At 34.9% G+C, this 26,081-nt stretch overlaps 3 protein-coding genes across 5 annotated transcripts; 2 read left to right on the top strand and 1 right to left on the bottom strand.

Moving 5' to 3' along the window:
- Positions 1–2,341: 2,341 nt before the first annotated feature.
- On the bottom strand, positions 2,342–4,711 carry LOC145632363 (transcription factor IIIA-like). Of its 2 annotated transcripts, XM_081684723.1 has the most exons (6): positions 4,503–4,711; positions 4,268–4,408; positions 3,405–3,693; positions 3,094–3,323; positions 2,852–2,995; positions 2,342–2,768 (listed from the first exon to the last, which is right to left on the bottom strand). In XM_081684723.1, exons 1-6 carry the CDS (start codon positions 4,632–4,634, stop codon positions 2,580–2,582), a joined length of 1,125 nt encoding a protein of 374 aa, XP_081540849.1. In that variant the 5' UTR covers positions 4,635–4,711; the 3' UTR covers positions 2,342–2,579. The 2 variants fall into 2 exon arrangements, with proteins under 2 accessions (XP_081540849.1, XP_081540848.1); XM_081684722.1 differs by having other exon boundaries at positions 3,094–3,693.
- Positions 4,712–5,628: 917 nt separating this feature from the next.
- Positions 5,629–15,792, top strand: LOC145632364 (aladin-like). 2 transcript variants are annotated; one of them, XM_081684724.1, is made up of 16 exons: positions 5,629–5,836; positions 5,918–5,973; positions 6,115–6,261; positions 7,543–7,657; positions 7,981–8,080; positions 8,179–8,352; positions 11,964–12,022; positions 12,871–12,958; positions 13,043–13,118; positions 13,773–13,872; positions 13,984–14,035; positions 14,470–14,607; positions 14,766–14,853; positions 14,933–15,000; positions 15,119–15,198; positions 15,395–15,792. In XM_081684724.1, the coding sequence occupies exons 1-14, from the start codon at positions 5,779–5,781 to the stop codon at positions 14,993–14,995; spliced, it is 1,314 nt and encodes a 437-aa protein (XP_081540850.1). In that variant the 5' UTR covers positions 5,629–5,778; the 3' UTR covers positions 14,996–15,000; positions 15,119–15,198; positions 15,395–15,792. The 2 variants fall into 2 exon arrangements, with proteins under 2 accessions (XP_081540850.1, XP_081540851.1); XM_081684725.1 differs by having other exon boundaries at positions 15,398–15,792.
- A 1,461-nt stretch (positions 15,793–17,253) lies between these two features.
- Positions 17,254–24,007, top strand: LOC145632365 (alpha-L-arabinofuranosidase 1-like). The gene is made up of 17 exons (XM_081684726.1): positions 17,254–17,511; positions 18,162–18,366; positions 18,586–18,640; positions 18,950–19,161; positions 19,249–19,370; positions 19,475–19,628; positions 19,974–20,043; positions 20,185–20,330; positions 20,429–20,474; positions 20,574–20,626; positions 20,818–20,962; positions 21,294–21,412; positions 21,533–21,604; positions 21,686–21,789; positions 21,997–22,252; positions 23,016–23,156; positions 23,571–24,007. Exons 2-17 carry the CDS (start codon positions 18,205–18,207, stop codon positions 23,721–23,723), a joined length of 2,010 nt encoding a protein of 669 aa, XP_081540852.1. The 5' UTR covers positions 17,254–17,511; positions 18,162–18,204; the 3' UTR covers positions 23,724–24,007.
- The last annotated feature ends 2,074 nt before the right edge of the window (positions 24,008–26,081 follow it).

The raw sequence follows: 26,081 nt of genomic DNA on the forward strand, positions 1-26,081 counted from the left end.
TCCCCAAAACCTGAACTGTCTCTCCCATTTCTCCCAAACTTGATCAAAAACTAGGGAGAGAGCCTCAGATTCGAGAAATTGAACGTCTTAATTTGAATTTACAATCCTTTTTCAATTTCGAAATTAGTATTAAGATTTCCAAATTAATGAGTGCGCGACTTGTGGTGGGTGAAGGGGGAAGGGGGTCGGGCCGTCGAGGCTCATAGTTTGGGGAAATGAAGGGTGGCAGGCTGGCAGCCATGAAGGGAAGGAGAGAGCGAGAAACGGGTTTATTGATCTTGAAGTTGCCGGAGATTTTGTGGCGAGGTAGCGGCGGTGTATAGCTAACCTTAGAAATGGGGTTGCAGATCTCGAAGTTGAAGGGATGGAAATGGGTCTGTTGGTGAGTTTCCAATGGTAGAAAGGGGTTTGGAGGAAGAGAATTGTGTGGGTGTGGCATGTGGCTGCCATGACCATCTCCTCAAAGGAGATACAGTGAGAAGGAGGGGGAGAGAGTGGCTGGGATGGTGGGTATTTGGGGGAAAGATCGTGACAGCCATGAAGTGAAGGAGAGAGAAAAAAATTGAACATAGTTAAATGATTTTTTTTTTAATTTTTGTTTTTTATTTTAAGAAAACATGGTTAAATGCTCTAACTCTAGTTACATTTAACAGTTACTTAACCTTTTTAAGTTAATAAGGTTACGGTTGCAACTTTTAAAAAGTTGAGGGCTACCATTGAGAACCAAAAAAAAAGTTGGCTACCATTGAGAAAAAGCAAAAACATGAGGCTACCATTGAGAATTTCCCTAAAAATTATTAGTAAAGAATCACATTTTAAATGACTAAAAATCAATTATTTGTGATTAAATGTAATTAAATTACCATTATAAAACTTTTCTTATTGTCTATTTATATAAAAATTGTATTATGTTAAAAGTTACCCAAAAAAAGGCAAAAAATTACCCTAAAATTAGGTAAAAGTTACTCTTATACTGCTCGATGTACAGTAAAATTAGTGTAAACCGGGTGTATACAAAAGTTTTTGTATAAAAAAATAAATTTGACTTCATCTGAAATTTTATCTCGCAACTTTTGTTTGGTTAAATTGTTTTCAAACAAAAATTTAAATTTGACTTGGTTTCAAAAAAAAAAAAAAAAAAAAAAAAAAAAAAAATTAATAATAATAATAATAATAATAATAATAATAATAATACTACGTAATTGACTTCATGTAAGAGTGCTCTATCATACGGAGTAGCAAATACAAGTATATGAATTATTTGCATCTGATATTTTGTATAATGCTTCGTCATTTTACCTCGTAGTTCGTACGAGTATATTTTATCAATAATTAAAAAGTTATAAATATTATAAATTGAGAAAAAACCAACGAGAATTAATCATAGTATAACTCCTCATTCCAAATCTAGTTCTTAAAAAATTTGGATGAAATATATGTCAAGTCATCAGCCATCAATTCTACTCCCAATGATCTTAAACATGAACTTGTGGTTTAATGATATATTCTTCCATAAAAAAAAAAATTTGAAAAAACCGGCCGGAATATTATTAAATAACAAATCCAGACGAATAAATTCATCACAACCCCTAGAGTCCCACCTTGCCACTAAGTGAGCCTAAGGTATTACCTGCCTGTTTTACATGAGAAATAATAAACGACATAAAATTCTTAGAGAGAGCAACAATATCGTCATAGATTAAACAAGTAGGAGAGAAATCATCATTCTTCTTTGTCACCCCTGCAACCACATTCCTTGCACCAGTCTCAACGTGCACCATAGTGAAACCCAATCTCTGCGCTAATCGAATACCGAATCTGCAAGCTGCAGCCTCAGCCTTGACAGACCAACCCGCAGGCTCTCTTCTCACAGCAACAGCTATAAGAACACCATCATGGTTTTTGATCACCACACCAAGACCTGTCTTATTTCCTATGTATTCATCACAATTAATTTTTGCCACACCCAGCCCAAGACAAGTCCACGAGTAGGATTAGGCACACTGTTTCTTACTCGAGTCAAGCATAGATTTAACAATATCATGATAGTGGCTGCAGCTTCAACCTTTAAAAAAATTTATCGATTGCCCGGGGCTACTCACTAGTTCTATTTTAAAAAGTAATTCTTGGAAATGAATTAATTTTAAAAAAAAAAGTATATAAATCTTTAAATAGATGCTTATTGAAAATTTGAACAACTATAATGTTGTGCAAGAGATTATAGGAGAGGGAAGGATGAGAAACTTTTTACAAGTAATTTTTATGAACCATAATGAAGTTTGATGCAAAACATTCACCAAGATTGATGAACTGATGAAGTTCGTGAAACATTCACCAAGAGTGATAATTCAAACAAGTAGCTAATACAAAGTATATACTAAACACAAAATACTCTGTAGTATAATTAGCGAATTAAACCAAGTATCAAATATTCAAAAACTAGATAAGCAGCCCATTATACAACTTCCAGAATCTCCCTAACTATTATATATACTCCCCTTTTACTTTAATCCACCACATATAGTCTAGTCTCCCATAATTTACAAAAAACTTAAGCTACTGATTCTGCCCTGTAATAATTAACTCTCTGAACTATCATCATCAGAAAGCAACCATGACAGGAACTCCGAGCTATCATCTAGAACACCGTCACATTGATTAGGCGCACTAATTCTCTTACGCATGAGCATCTCAATATTAGGAAGCTTTCTTTTCCGTCCACCACGAGGCCTGGATCTAAATTGTTCATCGAACTCCTCAAGATCTCCCTAGAAAAAACAACAGTTTAGCGGTTAATACAAGTGTAAATGACTGTTAGCATAAGTAGAAACCTAAGAGAGAAGATGTATACATGCACATAAACATGGCGAGTAGATTTCTCATGGTTATCTCTCACGTGCTTGAAGGCAAATCTCATGCCGCAACCAGTGAAGCTACAAATGAAGGGTCTGAGTTTCAAATGTACTGCCTTTACATGCTGCTGCATATTTGATTTCTGTTGAAGTCAAAAACCATTATTATTAATTTCATTCCCTAATACCTACACTGTTCAAAGAGCAATATACGAAAGAGTAATAAGTTACTAAATCATACTGTGGTAAATGAGTGATCACACCCCTCAAAGGTGCACTTGAGTATGGTGGGCAAATGCTCTCCATGAGTTGATAGGTGCCGTTTATAATTTTTCCTTAGGTGCTTGGAACCACAAACCTCACAGTTAACATACTGGTGACACGATCTGATATGAGCTTTGAGGCAATCGACGTTGGCAAAGGGTTTCATACAGCTCGGATCAGCACAAAAAGTTTCTGAAGATTCCAAAACTGAACAAGTAATATCCTCAGTCAGTTTCACAACTAATACAACAAACATTTCAAAATAACAGAGGCAAAGCAGAAACTTGCCATGGGATTCAGCATGTTTCCGCAACTGAGACGCATATTTGAACTCCTTCCCACACCCATTTTCCTCACAAACATGTTTAATTTCTCCCTTCCCGGTGTCAGGTTCAGGCTTATCTTCATGAAATTCCTTCAAATGCCTACTAACATTCCCTTGAACAGAAAACTCCTTACAACAATTTTCTACAGGGCATTTAAACAGCTTCCCTTGATGCTGAAGAATGTGACGATTTAAGTGATCTTTCCTTCTATAACTAGCATTACAGTCATTTATCGGACAAACAAAGCTCCTCTGCAAATATACCAAGCACCGCGTTCAGGAAAAAAAGCTAACGCACAACCAGCATATTCTAATTCATACTACTAAAAATCAGCCCAATCGTCAAACCTTATAATAGTGCGTGTCCAGAGGCTAGACTTGACGGAGCTTCTCAGGCGGTCCCCCGTCCTGATACTAGTCCAGTCAAGATTTACAAGATTACAAAGCCTCTTTGCATTTTGGAGTTCATTCTTTGGGATCCAATGCTTCACACACTTCCACATAAATTCATTATCTGCAATATTAACATCAACCAGCTATGAATTCCACACAAATCATCCAAAAACATAACCTTGCTCGTGTTATCTCGATAAATTATCAAATCGAACAAGATAACCCTTACAATTGATCCAACTCTGGCTCAAAACATTACAAATTCCATCATAAATCAATTATACAACCCTAATCATAACAATAATTCTGTAAACCAACATATTTCTATTGAAATCAGCAACCAACACTAATTTACATTTAAAATCTACTGTTAATTACACAAATTACAATTCAAATCTAATTCATATCAATAAAATTCAGAAAAAGATTGTACCTCAAGTGAATGACTAAGCATGTGTTGCTTCAAGTGAGCAGGTTTCTTGAAACTAGCACCACATTCTTCACATGTGTTATTACAATTTTGCCCCTCGTTCTTATCTTCACCTTCAACTTCTCTCTTTTTCTCCAATTCCTCCTGTAATTAACACAAATACTGCGTCAAAAATCAGGAAAAATCGGAAAAATTTAACGAAAAAATTGAATTCGTTTGGGTGTGGAAATTCAATTACCTGATGATGAGAGAGAATGTGAGAATTGATGAGCGACTTTTTAGATCTGCAAATACCACAAAATTCACAGTAATATCGACGAATATCTCTGAAAATTGGACCTATTTCTCTCTCTTCAAGCTCTTCTCCCATGGCTGCCACTTTCTCTCTCTTACTGAGCAGTGAAGCTGCGGTTTCTAGGGTTTTGAATTTCGGCAAAAAACAATGAATGATTTGGGGATGGATTTGGTATTTATACTCAGTGGTCTGTAGTTCTGTACTAGGCTAGTGTATTGCTCCTGGGCAATTTGTTGGGCTTATTGCAATATGGGCTAGGAGTTCGTGTGTAATTGTGTATCGACAACACGGCAAATTAGCCCCTATGAATATACTCTCATAAGGTTGTAGTCCTTGTAGACATGTATACGATAACTCGATAAGTCATATGTTAAAATCTCTTGGCCGTCTATTTGGGTAAATTTTAGGGCGTGTTTGAAAGCTGTTTTTAGAATAGCTTTTAGTTTTTAATCAATATATTAAACGAATATTCTATACTTCCTCTCTTTTAATTTTAGTGCCTTGTTTTTTTACTGATATTTATGTCAACGCAAAATTTTAATGTATAACCACCTATAAGTTATATAAAGTTGAAAAATATACATTGAGGCAATTGTAACAACTAACAAGTGCCCATAGACTAGTTTCATCATATGTTGGGTCAAAATGATATATGTGAATAATTCAAAAGCCTGATTGAATGCTTATATTAAAACATAAGTAGTAGTAGTTTTTAAAAATATGTCGATCAATTTATGCAAGTGTATTCTTTGGGGGAAAAAAAAACGAATTTTATTACATGGGACACATAAAAATTAATTTTGGTGAACACGTCTTTACTCAAATTGAGCAATTTCGGCTAAATTAGTAAAAAAAAAAAAACTTGCAATTTTCTCATTCAAAATGTTAGATGCATCATAAAGGAGATTAAGTACAAATATTAAGTTAAGATTTTTTTTCTCATTCAAACACATTGCAAAACGATATGTATTTACTCGTTCCACTCCGATATAAACGCCCTCAGGAGTCAGGATGACATTAATTTAAAATTACCGAGTACTTTGTAATTAAAAAAAAGGTGAGAAGCCGAGAACCCTGGCGGGAAAGGCAGCAACCAGCAACCCATTCATTCGTTAATTCATTAGTGTCCTAAAACCCTACACTAGGCCACATAGCTCAGTGAAGTGAGTCTTTTAATTTCTGTCGCAGCAAACCACACACTCGCCGGAAAACGCCGAAGATGCCGTCGTTTCCGCAACCAGGCACCGTCACCGTCTGCGAAATCAACCGAGACCTCAGTATTTCTCTCTCCTCAATTTCCTTCACCATTTTCAATTTCTGCTGAATTTAATCTCAACTAAACTATGTTAATTTTCCAGTTACTGCTGATAATTTATCCGATGATCGAGCTAAGGAATGCTATGGAAAAGCTCTTGTATGTTAATTGTTTGTTGCATTTTCTCTGAATTCCTAATTTTATTATAAGTTTCTAGTTGATTGTTATTATAGGGTTTCTTTTCTATTGATTTGATTAAAAATTTGATTTTTTTTTTTTTGTTTTGAATTTGGATTGTAGGGTTTTGTATTTAGTCCTGTGCAATTTCAACCGGAAAATCTAATTTTGCCGACTCGTGATGATGGTGGTGATCAACAAGGGGGAATTCCGGAGAAGGGTTTGCCAGCTTTGATTAGTGCTGTAAAGCGGATTTTTCACCCTAATGATGTAAGTTTGATGCTTTTAATGGAGTTTATTGGATTGCTGGTTGTCGATAATTTTACATTGAATGTTTATTAGTGGGAAGAATGGGAATGACATTGGTTTATTGTTATATAATAGAAATTTGGAATTTAGGAATTAAGTGTGTTTGCCTCATAACAAGTATGCAAGCCTTTACATATGAATTGATTGATGGGGTGCAACCGTGCAAGCCTTATACGGAGTATTTCTATGAGGGGGGTGGGTTTGCTTACATTTGGTGTTCATATTATTGTATTAGGGTGAAGAATGAGATCGGCATAGGTTTATTGTGTTGATTTGGATTTTAGGAATTAGTTGTAATTATCCAGTTTGCAAACCCTTACATTAGCACTGGTTGACGGTGGTGCCAATTGATTTTGGTGCTTGTTTGGTGAACTAGCGCCTTCCTTTGAAGACTTAGATTATATGGAGTATTATGCAAATTAGTCAGTTAAAAAAGGGTCCGTTTCAAAATTTTTATGGTTAACCCATTCACGATGTATCCTAAATTAAATGATTAGATGTTTGTACATTGGCTATCTCTTTAATGTTTGAAAAGTTGCTATTTAGTTCAATTAAAATTTAGTGGTCTTTAAGGATTATGTGGGAGGGATATAATGGGGACAAACACTAGCCTTCTTTTTGTGCTTTGAAACAACTGTCTGTGGTGGTTTCAATGGCTTGCCTAAATCAATTTAATAGATTAGACTAGTGGCTTCACAGAAACACCATGCAATATGTGAAATATGATGCTGTGATATTATTAAATGCTACTCTTGTGTTTTGCTCCTATGATTGCACTGATCAATCTTCTTCAGTTCTTCACTGTTCTTTTTCCCCCTTTTAAAATAGCAAATATTATTAGAGAGTTGAGGTGTTATTCTTGTGTACTTATAGCAAAGCAATGTTAAAGACTATACCAGTTTTTACCTTCTGCTTTTACCTATTGATTTTAAATCTCCAAAGGTGTATTGTAACGGGCATTCTGGATAACAAACATATTTTTTGTGAATTGTGATGATACTCTAGTACATTGTCATCAATCTCAGCAAGGAGTTTGACATCTACAAAACTTATTGGAGGATAAACAGCTGTACTCCTTGCTTTTGTTCTGATGTGGGGAACAAAGAGTTATTCAATATAAACTGAGCCTGGCATAAGTCTTTTCAGCTATGAAATTGAATGAAGACTAGTAAAATTGTAATTAAGATGAGTAGAATATTTATGCCTGCACTTTAAGTGCTTCTTACTTTCTATGTTTTGCAGGTGCATTTGTTGCCAGAAGTAAATTTACAAGGAGTATCATGGCACCAACACAAGCATTTATTGGCATTTATATCAGGGTCGAATCAGGTCACAATTCGTGATTATGAAGATACTGGTATATCTCTTGTTTTTTTAGCTCTCCTTATTCCCAATTATCTCTCTTTGTTGATATTGTGCATTAGGTAAGCTTGAGTAAGGAAGTGGTAATACTCTATTTTCCATGACTTAATCATTTAATGAGCAAACTGTGGACAGTGATGCATACAGCAATTCGAATGTCTTGTATGTAGGTATCGAGGAGAGTGGTTGTATAAAAATAAAGTATTTATAGTTAAATTGAAAGGAGCCTGTCTGTAAATATGCCCAAATTGTGTGTTGTTTCTCTTGATTATTTTAATTGAAACTTGTTTTTAATGAAATGACTACTAATCTGAGCAGAGGGAAAGGATCCGAGCATTTTGCACGGCGATTTTCAGAGAGAAGTCAAACTTGTTGAATGGAGGCCAAACAGTGGGAGGACACTTTCTGTAGCATGCAAGTGAGCACCACAATATACCCTTCTATTTTATGCTATTTTGTACATAATTAAATTTTCCTAAGACCAGCCATTGGTTTGAACTTTTGATATTATAACAGGGGTGGAATTTGCTTATGGGCTGCTTCATATCCTGGCAATCCAGCATCTGTACGATCTGGGGCTACCCCTTTTGTTGGTTCCATTTCCAAGGGCTCTGGCACAAGATGGACGTTGGTGGATTTTCTTAAGAGTGATGAGCACATAAGTGCACTGTCTTGGAGTCCCGATGGAAGATATCCTTATTTATGCCGTTTAATTCTATTTTACACTTCTTAAAATGGCGTGTGTGTATTCAATGATTCATTGCTGATAATAAAAACTGGTTTGTTGAAAGATGGAAATTCTACTATTATTCACCTGTCGTGTGCCTTACCAATGATGGATCACATTAAAAAGTATATTTTCATGGCTGTTTAGTTTGGATTAGCTGCAAAATGTGAACCGTGCCAGACAACGTTGTGTTAGTCTTCTAGGATAAATCTTCGGTGCAATGTTTAACCACTTCATTGTCTTTTCTCACTGTTAATAACAGAGTCTATTTCATTGGTAGCTCTCGCTATATACACAATCAATCAATCAATCAATCAATCAAAGCCTTAATCCCAAAAGTGGGGTCGGCTAACATGAACCAAATTTGATTATTCCGTGTAGTCATCAACATAAATCTTTCTCCTCCATCCCTTACGATCCAAAACTTCATCCTCACGTAAATCCATGCACTTCATATCCTTCCTCACTCCTTCCAACCAAGTCATCTTTGGTCTCCCTCTTCCTCGTTTAATCCCTCCATGGTCCCACTCTTCCACTCTTCGCACCGGTGCACCCTCGGGTCTCCGTCTTACATGTCCAAACCAACGCAGACGATTTTCCCTTAATTTATCTACAATGCCCGCCACACCTACTTTCTTGCGAATAACCTCATTTCTGATTCTATCTCTTAAAGTGTTTCCACACATCCACCTTAACATGCGCATTTCCGTAACCTCCATCTTTTTAATATGCTCTTTCTTAGAAGCCCAACATTCTGTACCATAGAGCAACACTGGTCTTATGGCAGTCCTGTAGAATTTTCCCTTCAACTTTAAGGGAATGCTGCGGTCGCATAGCACTCCCGTGGCCGCTCTCCATTTAAGCCACCCTGACTTAATCCTGTGGGTCACGTCTTGATCAATGTCACCATTCTTCTGGATGATCGACCCTAGGTACTTAAAACATTCACTCATGGTCAAATCCTTTCCATCCAAACTCACCACTTCATTGCTTGTCCCCCTCTGAGTGCCAAAACGACATACCAAATATTCAGTCTTACTCCGACTTAGCTTAAACCCTCTAGATTCCAACCTTTGCCTCCATTGCTCCAACTTGACATTAACCCCATCCTTAGTCTCATCCACCAAAACGATATCATCTGCGAACAGCATACACCATGGAACCTCATCTTGAATTGGTCTAGTTAATTCGTCTAGAACCGTTGCAAAAAGAAAAGGGCTTAATGCAGACCCTTGATGCAATCCGATTGTAATAGGGAAATCTTTTGTCAACCCTCCGCATGTCCTCACATTTGTTGACACATCCCGATACATATCCTTAACTAGGTCTACATACCTTCGTGGGATACCTTTCTTCAACATTGCCCACCAAAGTATCTCTCTTGGCACCTTGTCATATGCCTTCTCTAAATCAATAAAGACCATATGAAGATCTTTCTTCTTTACCCTATAAAACTCCATCATTTGTCTTATCAAATGGATTGCCTCCATAGTAGATCTCCCAGGCATAAAACCAAATTGGTTATCTGAAATGCTTGTGCATGCCCTCAACCTTTGTTCAATCACCCTTTCCCACAACTTCATAGTATGGCTCATAAGCTTAATTCCTCGATAGTTAGAACAATCTTGAGCGTCTCCTTTGTTTTTATAAACCGGGACCAAGGTGCTCTTCCTCCAATCTTGTGGGATCCTTGTAGCCGTCCATATCTTGTTGAAAAGGTTTGTTAACCAATCAATACCAATCTTACCCAAACACCTCCACACCTCTATCGGTACCCCATCAGGGCCAACCGCCTTCTTAGGTTTCATCTTCCTCAGTGCAATCTCCACCTCTACTCTCCTAATCCTTCGCACATACTCCATGTTGATTTCTTCATCACTCATAGAGGTATCTCCTATCACAACTCCATTACTTCCATTAAATAATTCATCGAAGTACCCCTTCCACCTGTCCTTGATGCCCTCCTCTTGCACTAGGACCATTTGGTTCTTATCTTTGACACACTTCACCATGCCAATATCCTTCCTTGCCTCTTGTCTTCTCTTTGCCATCTTATAAATGATCCTTTCTCCCTCCTTGGAATCAAGCTTTTCATAAACCTCCTGATATGCCTTTTCTTTTGCTTGGCGAACAGCTGCCTTTGCCTTACTCTTAGCCTCCTTATACGCTGCAAAGGTTTCATCACTCCTACATTTTCCTAAGGCTTGATAGCATTCCCTTTTTTGCTTAATTACTGCTTTCACCTCTTCATTCCACCACGAAGTATCTCTCTGTACCGAAGTTCTTCCCCTTACTTCCCCTAAGACCTCTTTGGCCACTCTTAGGAAACAGTTCTTCATTCGTAACCAGGTCATGTCCGGATCCACCTCTCCATCCCAATCCGCTTCTTCAATTACCTTTTCTGTAAAAACCTTAGCTTTTGCATCCCTTAGGGTCCACCATCTTATCCTTGGTTCTTCTTGTCTAACTTTTTTCTTCGTCTTCTCTTTCAGACGAATAGTCATTACCAATAGCCGGTGTTGGGTGACCACACTCTCCCCTGGGATAACCTTACAGTTTATGCAACTTTGTCTATCTATGCTCCTTGTGAGCAGGAAGTCTATTTGAGTTGCATTTGCTCCATTCCGAAAAGTTATCAAGTGTGAATCCCTCTTCTTAAACCAAGTATTAGCCAAAATTAAATCATATGATTGGGCAAAATCCATAATAGCTTCACCACCGGCGTCCCTCTGCCCATACCCAAAGCCTCCATGGACACTCTCATAGCCATCTCGGCTCGCCCCAACGTGCCCATTTAGATCCCCTCCAATATATAACTTCTCTGAGTGGTGGACACCCTGCACCACCTCGTCTAGGTCCTCCCAAAATTGTCGTTTCTCTTCTGCATCTAAACCCACTTGGGGAGCATAAGCACTGATAACATTCACAATCTCTCGCTATATACACCTGGATGAGAAATGCCTTTCTCGCTATATCAGGTACTTTGCATATTGAAATGATCTATACTCTGATGGTGACAATGCTTTGTTAAAGTCAAGTTTGACAAAAGTTGTATAATATTTCCCTTTTTCAGGCCAGAAAGCTATAGATTCTTAGTCTCTAGTGAATCATCATTTACTTGACTTTGAAACACTTAGATTGATTTTTGAATTCATTCTCTCAATCTTTCTTTGCATGTATATTATTGTCACTTCTAGACATCAAAATCCTGGCAGTTCTTACTCCAGCCTTGAGTTAGCCTAAATTATAATGTTATCTGTAGCTGTGTTGTTTGGGGTTTGGAAGGATAAGGTAAAATACCTATGCATTTGTTTCTTTGCATTGGTAGGTTATGGCTAGGGTTTTCAACTATCTAAATAAAAATTCATTTGGGAGTAGCAGGTGTATTGTACTTGTCTTTTGTACAAAGTTACTGTTTTCTTCAGGATATTGATTGACTGATATGATTAGTGATTTAACAGCATTTTTTTAATTGGGGTACCCTATATATTGGTTGACGTCCTATAATTGACTGATTGTGTTTTATTGATCTTCTTTTGGCATGGTGTATGAGCTTTTCTTGACTAATTTACACATACTTAGCAACAGGATCTTTTGAGAGCTCAGCCTTTACAATTTGGGATGTTTCTCAAGGTATGGGAATAATTATGGCATCATTAATTTTTAATCTTCACTTTGGTGGCTATAAATTTGGTTGATCTTAGAAACAATTTGAAAATTAATTACCTGGAAAACAGATGAGCTGCTTTACTTCATTTTAAAATTTGTTATGTAGTTCTACTATATGTATTGTTGATAATAACAAGGCTTGTGATGAATTACTTACTATATAATTGAGCTAGATGTGGCCTTTTAATTGTTTTACTCAAGTTTTTCTTCTCGGTGTTATGATCATACTCCATGGTTGATTCACGTAGACATATTTGAAGGTGCTGGCTTTGAAATCTTGGTTGAACTTTTATGTCCGTTATTTTTTTAATGAAGGATAAAAGGTTTTAATGGATTGAGAAAGATATGAAAAAAGGTTATTGTGGTTCTTAGAAGTACTTTGATAGGGAGGAAATGAAGAATTGTAAGTTGCTTACTTTTTTAAGGGTTGTAGGCTGAAGCCAGAATAGTGGATCTAAAGCAGAAGTCGTAATAAAAATAATCAGGAATTCAGGGTCCATCATTGATATCTGAAGTTGTGAAAGTGAACTTTTAATTTTTTAAACCAATGACCAAACAAAGGTTCTTTGCCTTCTCCTTGGTAGGTAACTCAAACTTTAATCTCTAAATCAACTCTTTTGTGAAGCTAACCTATATTACCAATTATGCTGGCAACAGCCTGCTGAAATGCTATAGTATGACTTCCATAGTATGACTTCCATTAAGAAGAGGTTAACATATTCATAACAACTTAAGGCATGTGATAATACCATTATGTTTTCTTTTCGAAGTCCATTTTGATGTTATAGTGGCCATTGCTCCTGCTAATTTAGGTGATGGGACTCCTTTTCGACGAGGATGGGGAGGCATATCAATCTTGAGATGGTCGCCTACTGGAGATTACTTTTTTGCAGCTATGTTGTAAGTTCTTGGACTTAAACCATCTTAAGTTCATTATTTATGATATCCCATCAGATTATGTATTGAAAATTTATTCATTTGCAGTGATGGAACATTTTATCTATGGGAGACTGGGACTTGGACATCACAACCATGGTCTTCAAGTCGTGGTTTTGTTACGGTGAGGGAATACCTTGGTCACTTGCTCATAACTGATTTCTTTGATTTGAACTTACAGTCTACTGTTATAAGCTTCTTTGGTTGTGTTAAATCGATTTTATAACTCCTTAGCTTGCTGATTTGAATTTACTATATTTAAAATATTCACTGAGGTGCAAGTTGCAAGTAATAATGTGAAAAATTCAATTTTGTTGTTAACATGTTGAACAGATGTAATCTAATAATGCTTGTGAAAGATGAATGGTGGCCTCATTTTTGTTAAATGCTAAATGATTTTAGATTCATTACTTGTCCCTAAAATCACCCTTGTGGTCTAGTGGCTGAAGTGAATTTAATTGCTCGCCTTATTTGTGCTTTGGAATTGTATCTTTCTACTCTTATTTGTACTTTGGAATTTAGAATTGCTTGTCATCTTTACATCTGGCATTTGTCAATATTTTTCTCTAGATACATTAGCGTCAATGTCTAGACTTGTTGAATGCAGTTACATTTTTCTCTTTTTAGTATCACTTCCCGTGTTCAGCTATGAAAGCCACTGTTATAATTGTGAAATACAGGTTATTGTTGAGTTTTGCACTTGTTTTATTTAAGTTTTTATGAAATAGCGAAGAATTTTCTTGAAATTGATGCTACCTCGTTCGTGTTTCTTTTGTAGGGGGCAACATGGGATCCTGACGGGCGTATGATTTTGCTTTCCTTTTCAAATTCTTCTACTTTGGGATCTGTTCACTTTGCATCAAAACCTCCGTCTCTTGGTACTTAAAGCTGCCTATGCCCCATGCCCTTCCTAAGCTTCTAATGTATACAATTTCTATCAGTGTGACCTATTTTGTACCTTTAATTTTATTCTTAAATCATTTCTACAGTTGCACACCTACTCCCAGTTGATCTCCCAGAGATATCTACTCTAACGAACAGGTACTATCTATGTTTGCTGTCTTATCTTGCTTTCAATTGCAACCCAAGATCTCTTTTATAGACTACACGATTTAAAAGTGAATGTTACTCAAATTGATATTCTCTTCGGTGCTACTTAATGATTTAGTTGTATAAATTACGAAGTTACAAACTTGTCTCTGTAAGTGTTCAGTCTGGTGGTTGGATTGGGTGGGGATAGGCTGGAAATATGAACCTGTAATTCTGTAAACATGATTGAAAGAGGTTTCAAATGCTATGACTTGGTATTTCCTGATACACCTTACACCTTTATAAAATTCCAAATTTGTAGGCATTGTTTTCATAAATTGGAAAGCTTAATGCTAATTATACCTCAATTTGTCTGTAAGTGTATTGACAGTGAACAAGAAGCTTCTTAAATCACCTTTCTGGTTTTTTCTTATCATTTATTGCAGTCAGCAGATCGAGAAAATAGCTTGGGATGCTTCAGGAGAACGATTAGCCATATCTTTCAAAGAAGGAGATGAGTTGTACCGTGGTCTTATTGCCATATATGATATTAGGAGGACTCCTCTGATCGCGGCATCTCTAGTGTGAGTTACTTTGATTATTATTAATATCCGATACTCTTATTTTCAGTCTGTGCTCTGTGTGTTGGTCTTTTAATCTTTCATATCCAAAATAAATTAATGTTAATGATGGAAAACATACTAGCTAAAATGATTTCTATCCTTTTTTCTGGTGCATCCAGTGGATTCATCAGAGGACCTGGGGACAATCCCAAGGCTATAGCGTTTTCTTTCCATGACAAGTTCAAACAGGGACCGTTGCTATCTGTGGTAAATATTTTTCTTCTTCAGCCCTCTTATTCAACTAGTCTTGAAATGTAGCTTATTTTAGTCCATCTTTACTTTTCAGTGCTGGAGCAGTGGTTTCTGCTGCACCTATCCTCTTTTATTCCGTTCTCATATTCTTCCTTAGTTGAGGTATGCCTTTACAGTTAAACAATGCTTATGGTCTTTTGAATAATTGTGGGATTAGGGAAAGGTGACATCGCTTAATTTTCTTTTGAAATTATTGTCTGATATATGATATATTTGGAAGGTTGTATGTTGTCCGTGACTTTGGCTTGTGGAGAGTAGTTGTCTACCTGTTTGGAGTAATGTGCCAAGACCGTTTGTAAGGTACGTTGTCTTTGGAAGGTGCTGTAAAGAAACAAACTCCAATGTTGAAATTTTGCGCCTTATTTCAGCCTATTGGTACATTATAGAGTAAATGTCACTCTACCTTAAAAAAAAAAAAAAAAAAAAAAAATCTTTTCTTTTCTCATTAGTTTTATCGTATGGAGTTAAAATGCTGTTAATTTATAACTCTTTGCAGTAGGCTGTTTTTGGAAGGGGGAGGCATTGCTTCAGTTCTGCAAGCGGCTGCAACTTCTGGCAAACAAAATTTCCCTGTTGTCTGATTCGTAGACTCAGTCTCCGGCATTTCTGTTTTATAACAGTGGTAAACAGGTCTTTAAAAGACAACAGAGCCCCAAGGCAATTTTGATGCTATGATTTAACTGTATATTAAATTCAGACATTCTTTCAATGCTATAAAAAATCCTCTCTTGTGTCTACGGTATTGTTTTGCACTTCAGATACTGTCTATTCGATTGTTATTTTGCAGTCAAATTTTATATGCAAATAGTGATGTTAAATCATGTACAGAAGCCAAGCTATCTATAGCAGAGCTTAACTGTGTTTAAATCTATATCTGGTTTCGGAACTTTTGTATGTTCTTGAGTGAACGCAAGCATAAATGGTGAATCTACCCTTACAAGTTACAAAGTACGGAGTAAGAAAACAAAATCAAAAGAATGTAATTAACCAATTACGCACGAATATCTAGAGTAGTCATTCAACTTGTATGGTATTTTATTTGTAGTTGGATTTTGCTGGAAAGTTAAGCAATTACTCTTGTCTTTATTTCTACTTGTAGTAATCTTCAGGAAAACTATACATATGTTCAGGAAAACAGGTCCACTGAATATTGCTCATAATTCCATAATGGGAAGACTAAATTGTCCAGCTACTTTTTGTCTTTTTTATTCTTTTGCCATTTATTGAATAATTTTATGTTCTATCAAAAAAAAAAAAAAAAAAAAAAAACTATGTTATTTATTTTTGTGATAAATATATAAATGTTGTCTGGACTTTGTAGCATGCTTAAAAGGGGTGGTTATTTGGAAGTCTGGGGTAGTTGCAACGCCTTATCAGCATTTTGATCTAGGCAAAAATACGGGCAAATAATTTTTAATAATGGTTATTGTTGTTATTATTGTTATTGTTGTTACTCTATTATTTATTGTTGTTGTTGTTACTCTATTATTATTGAATTACTTCACTTTTTTTATTTTCTGTTTTGAAGTTTTTGTCAGAGTCAATTTGTGGTTGAGAGACGTGAGCACAATAAATTGTATAAAAAGGATTGGTGGGATAAACAAGTGCAAATCATTGAAGTTCGAAGTACAAAATTTCATTAAAATTCCGTTAATAATATAATTATAGGAGCTTGTCAAAATTATATAAAGTGATAATTATAAGAGTACTTTTTAAAGGTAAATATATCCAAATTAATCAGCTTTTAAGTAGTGTTCTCTTCTTTGGAATTTCACTTATTTGAATATTAGCCTAGAACTTATCTTACATAGTATTCAAATTTATTCAAACATATTGTATTGTCTAAATTTATAAACCATTATTCCATGTTATAGAGTACTTAATTGCGCTCATATTATCCTACTATTTAAATTTATTAAATCTTATTTCGTAACTTATCAAACTTAAAATAAGAATAAGTAAAATTGAGTTGAGTAAGCACAAATCCTTGAAATCCTACGCTTATCGTGAATCTCGATTCGTTTAGCCAGAGTATAACATCTCATTTGTACATGTGTTTTTAATCAACAGATTGACTATTTAGTACGCCGTATGAAGTATCTTAGTGGAACGAAACGACTAATACTCTTACTAATTATATACTTCGTATAACATCAGTCATCGAATCATGTACATAGCTCTAAAACAAGTAAATAATGGTCCTACAAAAACAAAAATTTCTCCAATTCTCCATAATTATTCTAGGAAATCCGTATAATTACTACTTTTCTACCATTTCAATAAACAAATTAACTGCCTTATCCAAAACATTATATTATTTGGATAATAATGTCACATATGATGACTATAATGTCGGATTCATCCTTAAAAGTAAAGATAAACTTATCTTCAACCCGTCTCTGTTCATAATTTTCCGGCGTAACTCAACACTCTTTCAAGTGGCCCCTATCTTTGTTTTGGGGTCACTTGCAATTTTTCCCTCTTTTTCTCTCTCCTCTTTCTATATAAATCATAAGCTAATCTTCCTATTTTTGTCATAATTATAACCATCTTTTTTCTTTCTAATTATTAAGAACTTTACTTTGAAGTCTGTCCATTTTCCTGGTGAACAATGTATGTTATAGTTATTATTGATTAATTTGCATATGATTTGTTTTTAATGTTTTCAAAGATTGTAGCTTTATTGGGAATTAATGAGATTATTGAGGAAAGATTGAATTTTTATGATAAAGTAATTTAATGGCGGAGCATGTGATTTGTTTGTTTAATGTAGTTCATGGTTTTTAGATTAGTTTAAATTATAAGATTCTTTTGTCTGATTTAATTTGCATTATTTGGAGGGTTAGTTGCATATTAGTTGTATTGCATGCATTAGTTGTATCTTTTGACTTTTTGTTCTTTCACCATATAATTTCTGGGTTTGTTAATTTGTTGCTAATTTTTTTTGTTGCTAATTAAGGAAATTAAGGTGCGTAATTGTGTTTATGAGCTATTTTTTACATGGGGTTTTATTTTTTTTTATTTTAAATTTAAAAATTAAAGGTTTTATTTGGAATAACTGAGATTAATAGAGTGAATGATCACAATTAGTTTCATGCTTTTGGAGTTTATCTTTGAGTATATGCAACGTAATTTATATCCACCTAAAAAAAAGGTCTTTTGTACATTTTGATAACTAATTACTCATTTTGCATTTAATGCTATTTTGGCCAATTTTGAGGGGTGATTTAATTATAGATTTGTCTAACTTAATTTGGTGACAGATTTTGGAAAATTGGCAGAAGATTAATGTGTTGAGGCATCAAAATGGGTGGATATTGTCTGTTGATATTGCTAATAGGGGCATGTACTTTGTATAGTTCATATGGTGTTGGAAAGATCAAACAGACTGAAACAGCAACACTTACAGTAGATGCTAATGCTGCTGGTCGAGCGATTCCGGATAAGTTGTTTGGGATTTTCTTTGAGGTCATTTTCTTAGAACTTCTGATTTTCATCCTGAGCTTCTTTACATAAAATGGAGTTTACTTAGTTTAAGAGTGCAAAATTGGGCTTTATTTGCAGTTGATTGTCTTGCAGTTTGTCTAATTTCGCGTGTTAATATAATGTAGTTCATGTTTATGTTTAATGTAAAATGTGATTTGCTTCTCTATGGATAAAGAATTTGCAAAATGCTGTTTTATACAGGAAATCAATCATGCTGGATCTGGTGGACTTTGGGCAGAACTAGTAGACAACAGAGGTATGTCCTTTGTCCTCATTAACTCAAAATTGGGTCATTTTTCCTCTTGGATTGAGAAGCTTGAGCGAGTTATTTTCTTTATTAGCCATTGTTGTTGGCATGCCATTTTGCTTTTATCAGTTTGCATATTTATATGATTGCAATGTGGGTTAAAAACTGGAGACTTGGCAGGATTGATGAATTATACATCATATTAGACACTATCACTTTCGTTTGTTGCGCTCTAGCATACATTGATTTCTCCCAATTATTAATTAATGAAAATAAGTTCATGCTTATGGATATAATCTGGTAATTGTGTGTTTCTAGGTTTTGAAGCCGGAGGTCATCACACCCCTTCAAACATCAAGCCTTGGTCAATTGTTGGAGATGAATCAAACATCGTCTTATCTACAGACCTTTCATCATGCTTTGAGCGTAACAAAGTTGCTCTCCGGATGGATGTTTTATGTGGCAATGATGGTGCTAAATCTTGTCCTAGTGGCGGTGTAGGAGTCTATAACCCTGGATTTTGGGGGATGGTAAGAAGTTGGAATTAATTCATCCTTAAGTGCTGCTTCACCCGTGCTTTAATCTATTTAATCATTTTTCCATGATTGATTTGGCAGAACATTGAACAAGGGAAGAGTTACAAAGTAGTCTTCTATGTTCGATCAACAGACTCAATTAATATAGATGTCTCATTGACTAGCTCAAATGGAGGCCTAGTGTTGGCTACCAGCAATGTGATGTAAGAGTTGTACTTACTCTGTGTTAGTATGCAGGATCGTATGTAAACTACAAGTAAAAGGCTGCTTCTACATGCATTCTGACTCTAGTTTCTTTCTATGGCAGTGCTGATGCAGCTAAAGTTGCTAATTGGACAAGGATGGAGGTTATGCTGGAAGCGAAAAGTTCTGATCCAAATTCAAGGCTTCAATTAACAACCACCAAAAAGGGTGTATTGTGGATTGATCAAGTGTCAGCAATGCCAACAGATACCTATAAGGTAGAATTTTAGAATACAATAGATGTTCAATCGAATAATATTTGTAAACGCAATAATATATCTACATAACATATATGACAATATGTATGTTTCCCTATGTCTCTAATATATTCTAATGTCTCTAAAATAGATATCATATATAAGTTCAGGAAATACCTCCAATTAAAATTATAGCCAAGTATTCATCTGATCTTCCATGACAACCGAATTATTTCACTTGTAAATATTTGTAATTCATTCATTGAAGGAGGAAATATTTTGGATAATAATGTGCTTACAAACAAATTACCATCAATTCTTGAAATTTTTCTGTTGTACCTTATGAAATCTAATCTATTTACATAGGGACATGGATTCCGCAAGGACCTCTTTGAAAAGCTTGTTGATTTGGAACCAAAATTTTTTAGATTCCCAGGTAAAGTTTAGTACAGTCCTGTTGTTGCTTCATAGATGTATATGATGTTGGCATATCCTTTATTTTCCAAAAAGATACTTCTTCAATCTTCATGAGCTTGTCACATATTTGTTTATTCATTCTTGTGTTATGTTCTACCAGGTGGTTGTTTTGTTGAAGGTGAATGGCTAAGAAATGCTTTTCGCTGGAAAGAAACTGTTGGTCCATGGGAGGACAGACCGGGACATTTTGGAGATGTTTGGATGTATTGGACTGATGATGGGCTTGGCTACTATGAATTCCTCCAAGTAGGAATCATAAACTTTTTTCTCTTCTTTTTCTTTAATTAACTATCGTCAAGAATGCAGGGAACTGTAGTTAAATATTGTGTTTGGAGTTTTGACAGTTGTCCGAAGATCTCGGGGCATCTCCAGTGTGGGTAATTAATAATGGTATGAAGTATGAACGTTTGTTTTGTTTGACTGATTCTCTTTTTTACTGTCTAAAGCTCCCTATTTGATGGATTTGTACTTGCTATTTGACTATCATAGGAATCAGTCACCAAGAGTCAGTTGAAACATCAATGGTAACTCCTTTTGTGCAAGTATGTTACTTCCTCTGCTTTCTTCCACTTGAAATAAACACTTTTTGCTATGCATTGCTACTTAATCGAATTGAGATACAAGTTTCATTCATACATAATTTCTGATAATCCAGTCAAATTCCTTCTCCTTCCAGAGCCTGATTTAATGTAGTAAACAGTTGATCTTATTCGACACTTTTCTATGAATCTAGGAAATGCTTGACAGTATAGAGTTTGCCAGAGGTGATAATTCTTCTCAATGGGGTTCCCTTAGAGCTGCGATGGGGCACCCAGAACCTTTTGAACTGAAATATATTGCTATTGGTAATGAAGATTGTGGGAAACCATATTATCAAGGTACATTTTTTTTCCATAAATTATTGTGCTCTACAATAACTGCTATTTATGCTCAAATCCACTGCTTTATAAATTGTACACCCGTTTTTGTTGGCAAGTTTGTGATTATATGCTTCCTGCCTTTGACATATCTGTTTTTCTTATTGAAATTCACAATAGATGAGAATTAAAGGGCAAAATTTACATTCTACTATGTAGCAAGTGTTCATCAGTCGAATATAAAGTTTTTCTTCTAAGATCAATGCTATGCCAAAAAGGGTCAATGACTATTATTCTTACATTATACCAATGGCTTTGCCTAGAGACTCATCTCTCTATCATTTCTGACCAGGAAATTACCTCAAGTTTTATGACGCCCTAAGAAAAGCCTATCCAGATATTCAAGTTATCTCTAATTGTGATGCGTCATCAACTCCATTGAGTCATCCAGCTGATCTATATGATTTTCATGTAAAAACTTCTCAACATTCTCTTTTGTATACGTCTCTGGTGTTGATGTACAGTTTTGAAATTTATAGCAACCGACTGAAGAAAGCCTTGTGTTTTTCTTTTTTTAAAAAAATATTCCAGATATACACTTCTGCAGCTGATATGTTTTCTAAGAGTAATAAGTTTGACAAGACACGGCGTAATGGGCCAAAGGTACATGAAGAGGATTATTTTGTAATTTCATCTGTAACATATATTGTACTCACTGTATAGTATATACCCTCTGTTTGACAGGCATTTGTGAGTGAATATGCTGTGACTGGAAAAGATGCTGGCACTGGAAGCCTTCTTGCTGCCTTGGGTGAAGCCGCATTCCTTATTGGAATAGAGAAAAATAGGTCAGCAATACATTTAGCCTCTATGTGAACTATGTTTTTTCTTTTAGCCATATAAATTGCTGAAATTCTGACAAAGATATCTGCAGAAATTTTGAACATATACAGAGGTTGCTTTAAAAGCTCTGGGTCGAGTTTGTTTTACTTCTTTGTGTCGATATCCACACAATCTTATGTTGTTGAAAAATTGCATTGTATTTTTGAGCGCAGTGATGCTGTTGAAATGGCAAGTTATGCTCCACTTTTTGTAAATACCCATGATAGACGATGGAATCCAGATGCTATTGTTTATGATTCTTCACGCGTCTATGGTACACCTAGCTACTGGATGCAACAATATTTCACAAAATCCAGCGGGGCAACTCTTCTCAATTCAGCACTTCAAGCCAGTTCCAAAGCTGCAGTTGTTGCCTCCGCAATCAGTTGGAAGAACACAACAGACAACAAGAACTATATAACTATTAAGGTATGGCACCTTTATATATAACTATTAAGGTATGGCACCTTAAACTATAAGTAGAGATTCCGTGATAATGACTGAGGAACACTTCCCTAGCATGCTCCTCTTGGCATATTTGATCTCACATGAGCTTAATAACATGTTAGCACCACTGCTTTATTTTCTGAAGTTCAAATTCTGCTAATGCAAACCTATAATGTCCTGTAAATGTCTCTGTTGGTTCAGTTATCTACTTGATACCTTTTTTAATGAGTTTGATACATCCAGCATTAGTGCAATTTTCTCAAAAAGTTAGATTTGTGTGGAGTAAAGTATTGAGTTTGTGGCAACTTCGTAAAATAACAATTGTCTGGTGGGATGAATAGAGATATGTGACCAATTAGTCCTTTTATTTCATTGAGGTTGCTGTAAGAAATGCTTTACCTGCTCAGGCTTCGGCTTCTTTTTATCTGAAAACCCTGAACTAAACTTATATAGTCCTTATCTTTTGACTAATCCGAACTTATTGGTCCTAATCTTATTTTAGTGGTAGATTGAACTTAGGTAGTCCTTATCTGAGTATATTATCCTCAATCTGAACTTATCAAAACTCATTGTCTCTTGTCTGTACTTATTTCCAACGGTGAAAAGAACGATACCTCAACATTTTCTATCAGATTATTCAAATACCTTTCGCATGGTTCGCGTATGACTTGTGGTTGGAAAATGCATTTTGGTATACATAATTAGTTTTCAGTCTTTTTAAAAAGGGGTTTGATTATTGGTGCAGATTGTGAATTTCGGAAATAATTATGTGAACCTCAAGCTCTCAATTGGGGCTGAAAACTCTGTACAGCTAGTCGGGTCAAAGAAGACTGTTCTTACCTCTACCAATGTAATGGATGAGAATTCATTTCAAAGTCCTAATAAGGTAATATTCGAAACACATGACTTCATTCTGCAACTCATTCCTGACGATTTCTTGTTGACTTCAGACTGCTCTTACCTCTACCAATGTAGTCAGTTTTGTGTGGTTTTACTCTTTTATACCACCAACATATATCTGTACATCCCTTTAGAAATCCTGCATGATCGTGTATATTGTAATATGCATATGCTAAGTAACAAATTTCTGTTTTTACTCCCTCCTTAGAGAATTAACTGTCACGTACTCACGTTTCCTTGACTTCTGAACTCCCATAATAAATCTAATTAAGGACATTAGAATATTGATCATAAATCATTACTGTTATAGGAAATGTGACAACTTTTTTTAAAAATGTACACCATCATAGAAAGCGTTTGTCAGATTATCTGGGACTGAAAGATTTTTTGTTATTAACAGGTGATTCCATCTTCTTCTCACTTCACATTAACTGGCAAAGACACAAATATCATGCTCCAGCCGATTTCTTTCACTTCATTTGATGTGATACAAGAACAACCAAGTCATCTGTTAATGAAGGAAGCAGATTCTGGCCTAAAATCTTCTATATGAAGAGCTTATACAGTATACAGTTTACATAGACACCAGACACATCCAAATACAGATTATGGGCTTTTGTACTCTTTGTATTCTGTAACAAGCGTGTGTCTTGGGCCGTGTACAGGAGTTTGATTCAACTCTTAACGAAGCCCACACGATTAAGACCAGCTTGTTTCATGCAAATTTATCTTTATAGTTCATTGGTTGTATAGATTCAAGGTTGGCTTATGAGCCTGATGTATATCATATAGATGTCATTTTAATCAATAAAAAGTGATTGCTTTCATTTCCCTTTATGAGGTATCCTTTCTTTATCAATTATAAAAATTATGTCCAGTAAAAAAAAAATTATTAATCAGCAAAATTAAGTTTCAACAAATGAAAACATTAATACCGAGAGACAGTGAATATATAAATTAAGTTTTTAATAAATAAAAATCATTTTAATTCTTGAAATTTGTCTAACAAACATTATAAAATAAAGTGAGTAAAAAAAATGAAAAGTGGTGGTATATATATGGATTGCATACCTAAATATTAATTTGTGTTAAAAATTTTATCAACCATTCCTCTTAACTCTCACTTGATCTACCCTTCTTCTGAAAAATGGCCCTTTGACTGGATAGTATGGTGGTCAATCACATGATAAGTAGGTAACATATACTAATATAGTGAAAATTAAACCCTCTTTATAACCTCTTCTTTTCTGAATAAGTTAGATTTTAATTAGCTCCAGTCAATGAATCTCTACTAATCTTCACAAATTACAATAGTGTTCAAAAAAAAAAAAAAAAAAAGAAGCAGAATGAAGAGAGCATCAGGTAATTTTTTCATCAAAACTAACACTCTCGATTACTTAGCTTCTTCCATTTTATATTACATGTCATGTATTGTGTAACTTGGAACTAGTAACGTAACATTCAAATCTTTATTTTCTCATGAATGCGTTGCACTTTGTTTTTACTTGTGTTGCTTTAACTATGTCCATTACGTACATAGTAAATTAAATTAAAGTATAATTGCTTAGCATTTTCTTTAGTGAATATTAAATACTTCCAAGTTTTATTCGAATGTTCACTAATGCATATATTTGTCCTTGAGTTTTCTATTCTTAATTAATAGATTTTCTATGTTGTTTTAATTTGCAGAAGTATGTACCTATGTTCTTTGTTGAGGAGGTTGATATATAATGCATAAATAGATTATGGCCTCTTTTTCATTATCTATCTTTTTTAAGTAAAAGAAAGATAATGAAAAAGAGGCCACAATATATTGTTGCACAAATAGGAGCATCGACCACGAGAGACTGAGAGAGTCAAGTTTTTACTCTTAATTGGGTGTCTTACAATACGGTAAATTGAATTGGATGTTCGTTGTCTCCTTGATGTGGTACTATTGTTGGTAAGATAAGAAAGATGGTGTATAAAAAAGGTAAATGTTACTTGATCAGTCTAATGTCTTATCAAATATTATAATTAAAAGGTTGTACTTTTTCTTTTTTTTTTCGAGGAAAATTAACCGGTCGTACTTTTCTCATAATATAGAAGTATTATTTATGTTAGTGAAATGAGTCGTGATACAAATATTCATAGATCCTCTATCCCTAGTATAGAACTAATCACACATAAAAAACAATTAGAGCTACATAAACGGGTTACTATTAATAACAAAATTTAAAACTTAAAAATAAAAATTGAAAGAAAAAAACTAAGGGTTCTAAAAATATGAATAAAACTATTCTTACATAATTCAAGAATTTTAAGTTCTCTACTCGTGCATTCTACATTTATCGTTAATGTCTCATTGTCTCATATCATGCTTTTTGGAAGCGAATCTTAATCAACTTGAACTTGATTAGGTCACAAGTTACACAAGAATTGTTATATACACCCGGGTGCACCCAAGGGCATTATTTGCTCATTTCGATGATTATTGCTCATTTTATCATCCCAGGAGCAAACAAATACCTTTAGGTGCACTGTGCACCCGGTGTATATAACACTCTCTTGTTATTACTTGGTCTTATTGGGAGTTTTCGTCTTTTACTCACTCTCATTTCAAACCGTAATTAAAGTGTTAACATCAAATTTTATTACTCCTCCCAAATCAACGGACACCCTCCCAAACAACTTAAACCACGATTAGTTGGTCATAGTCACATACTCACAAACCACATTAAGTCACCCACTATATAGGATAATCCTTTTGGATTATATAATAAACTTTGACTTTAATTAATCAATATATAAATGTCCATAATCCAACCCACCAAAACAAGTAGTATTAGGATTATACTGTATACGTAGTATTTTAAGTTAAGACTTTTGTATAGAAAACTTTTTGGTATATCATTACAAAATTTTGTTTACA

Source organism: Chenopodium album, chromosome 5, assembly GCF_948465745.1.
Source record: "Chenopodium album chromosome 5, dcCheAlbu1.1, whole genome shotgun sequence".
In the NCBI taxonomy this organism is placed as follows: domain Eukaryota; kingdom Viridiplantae; phylum Streptophyta; class Magnoliopsida; order Caryophyllales; family Amaranthaceae; genus Chenopodium; species Chenopodium album.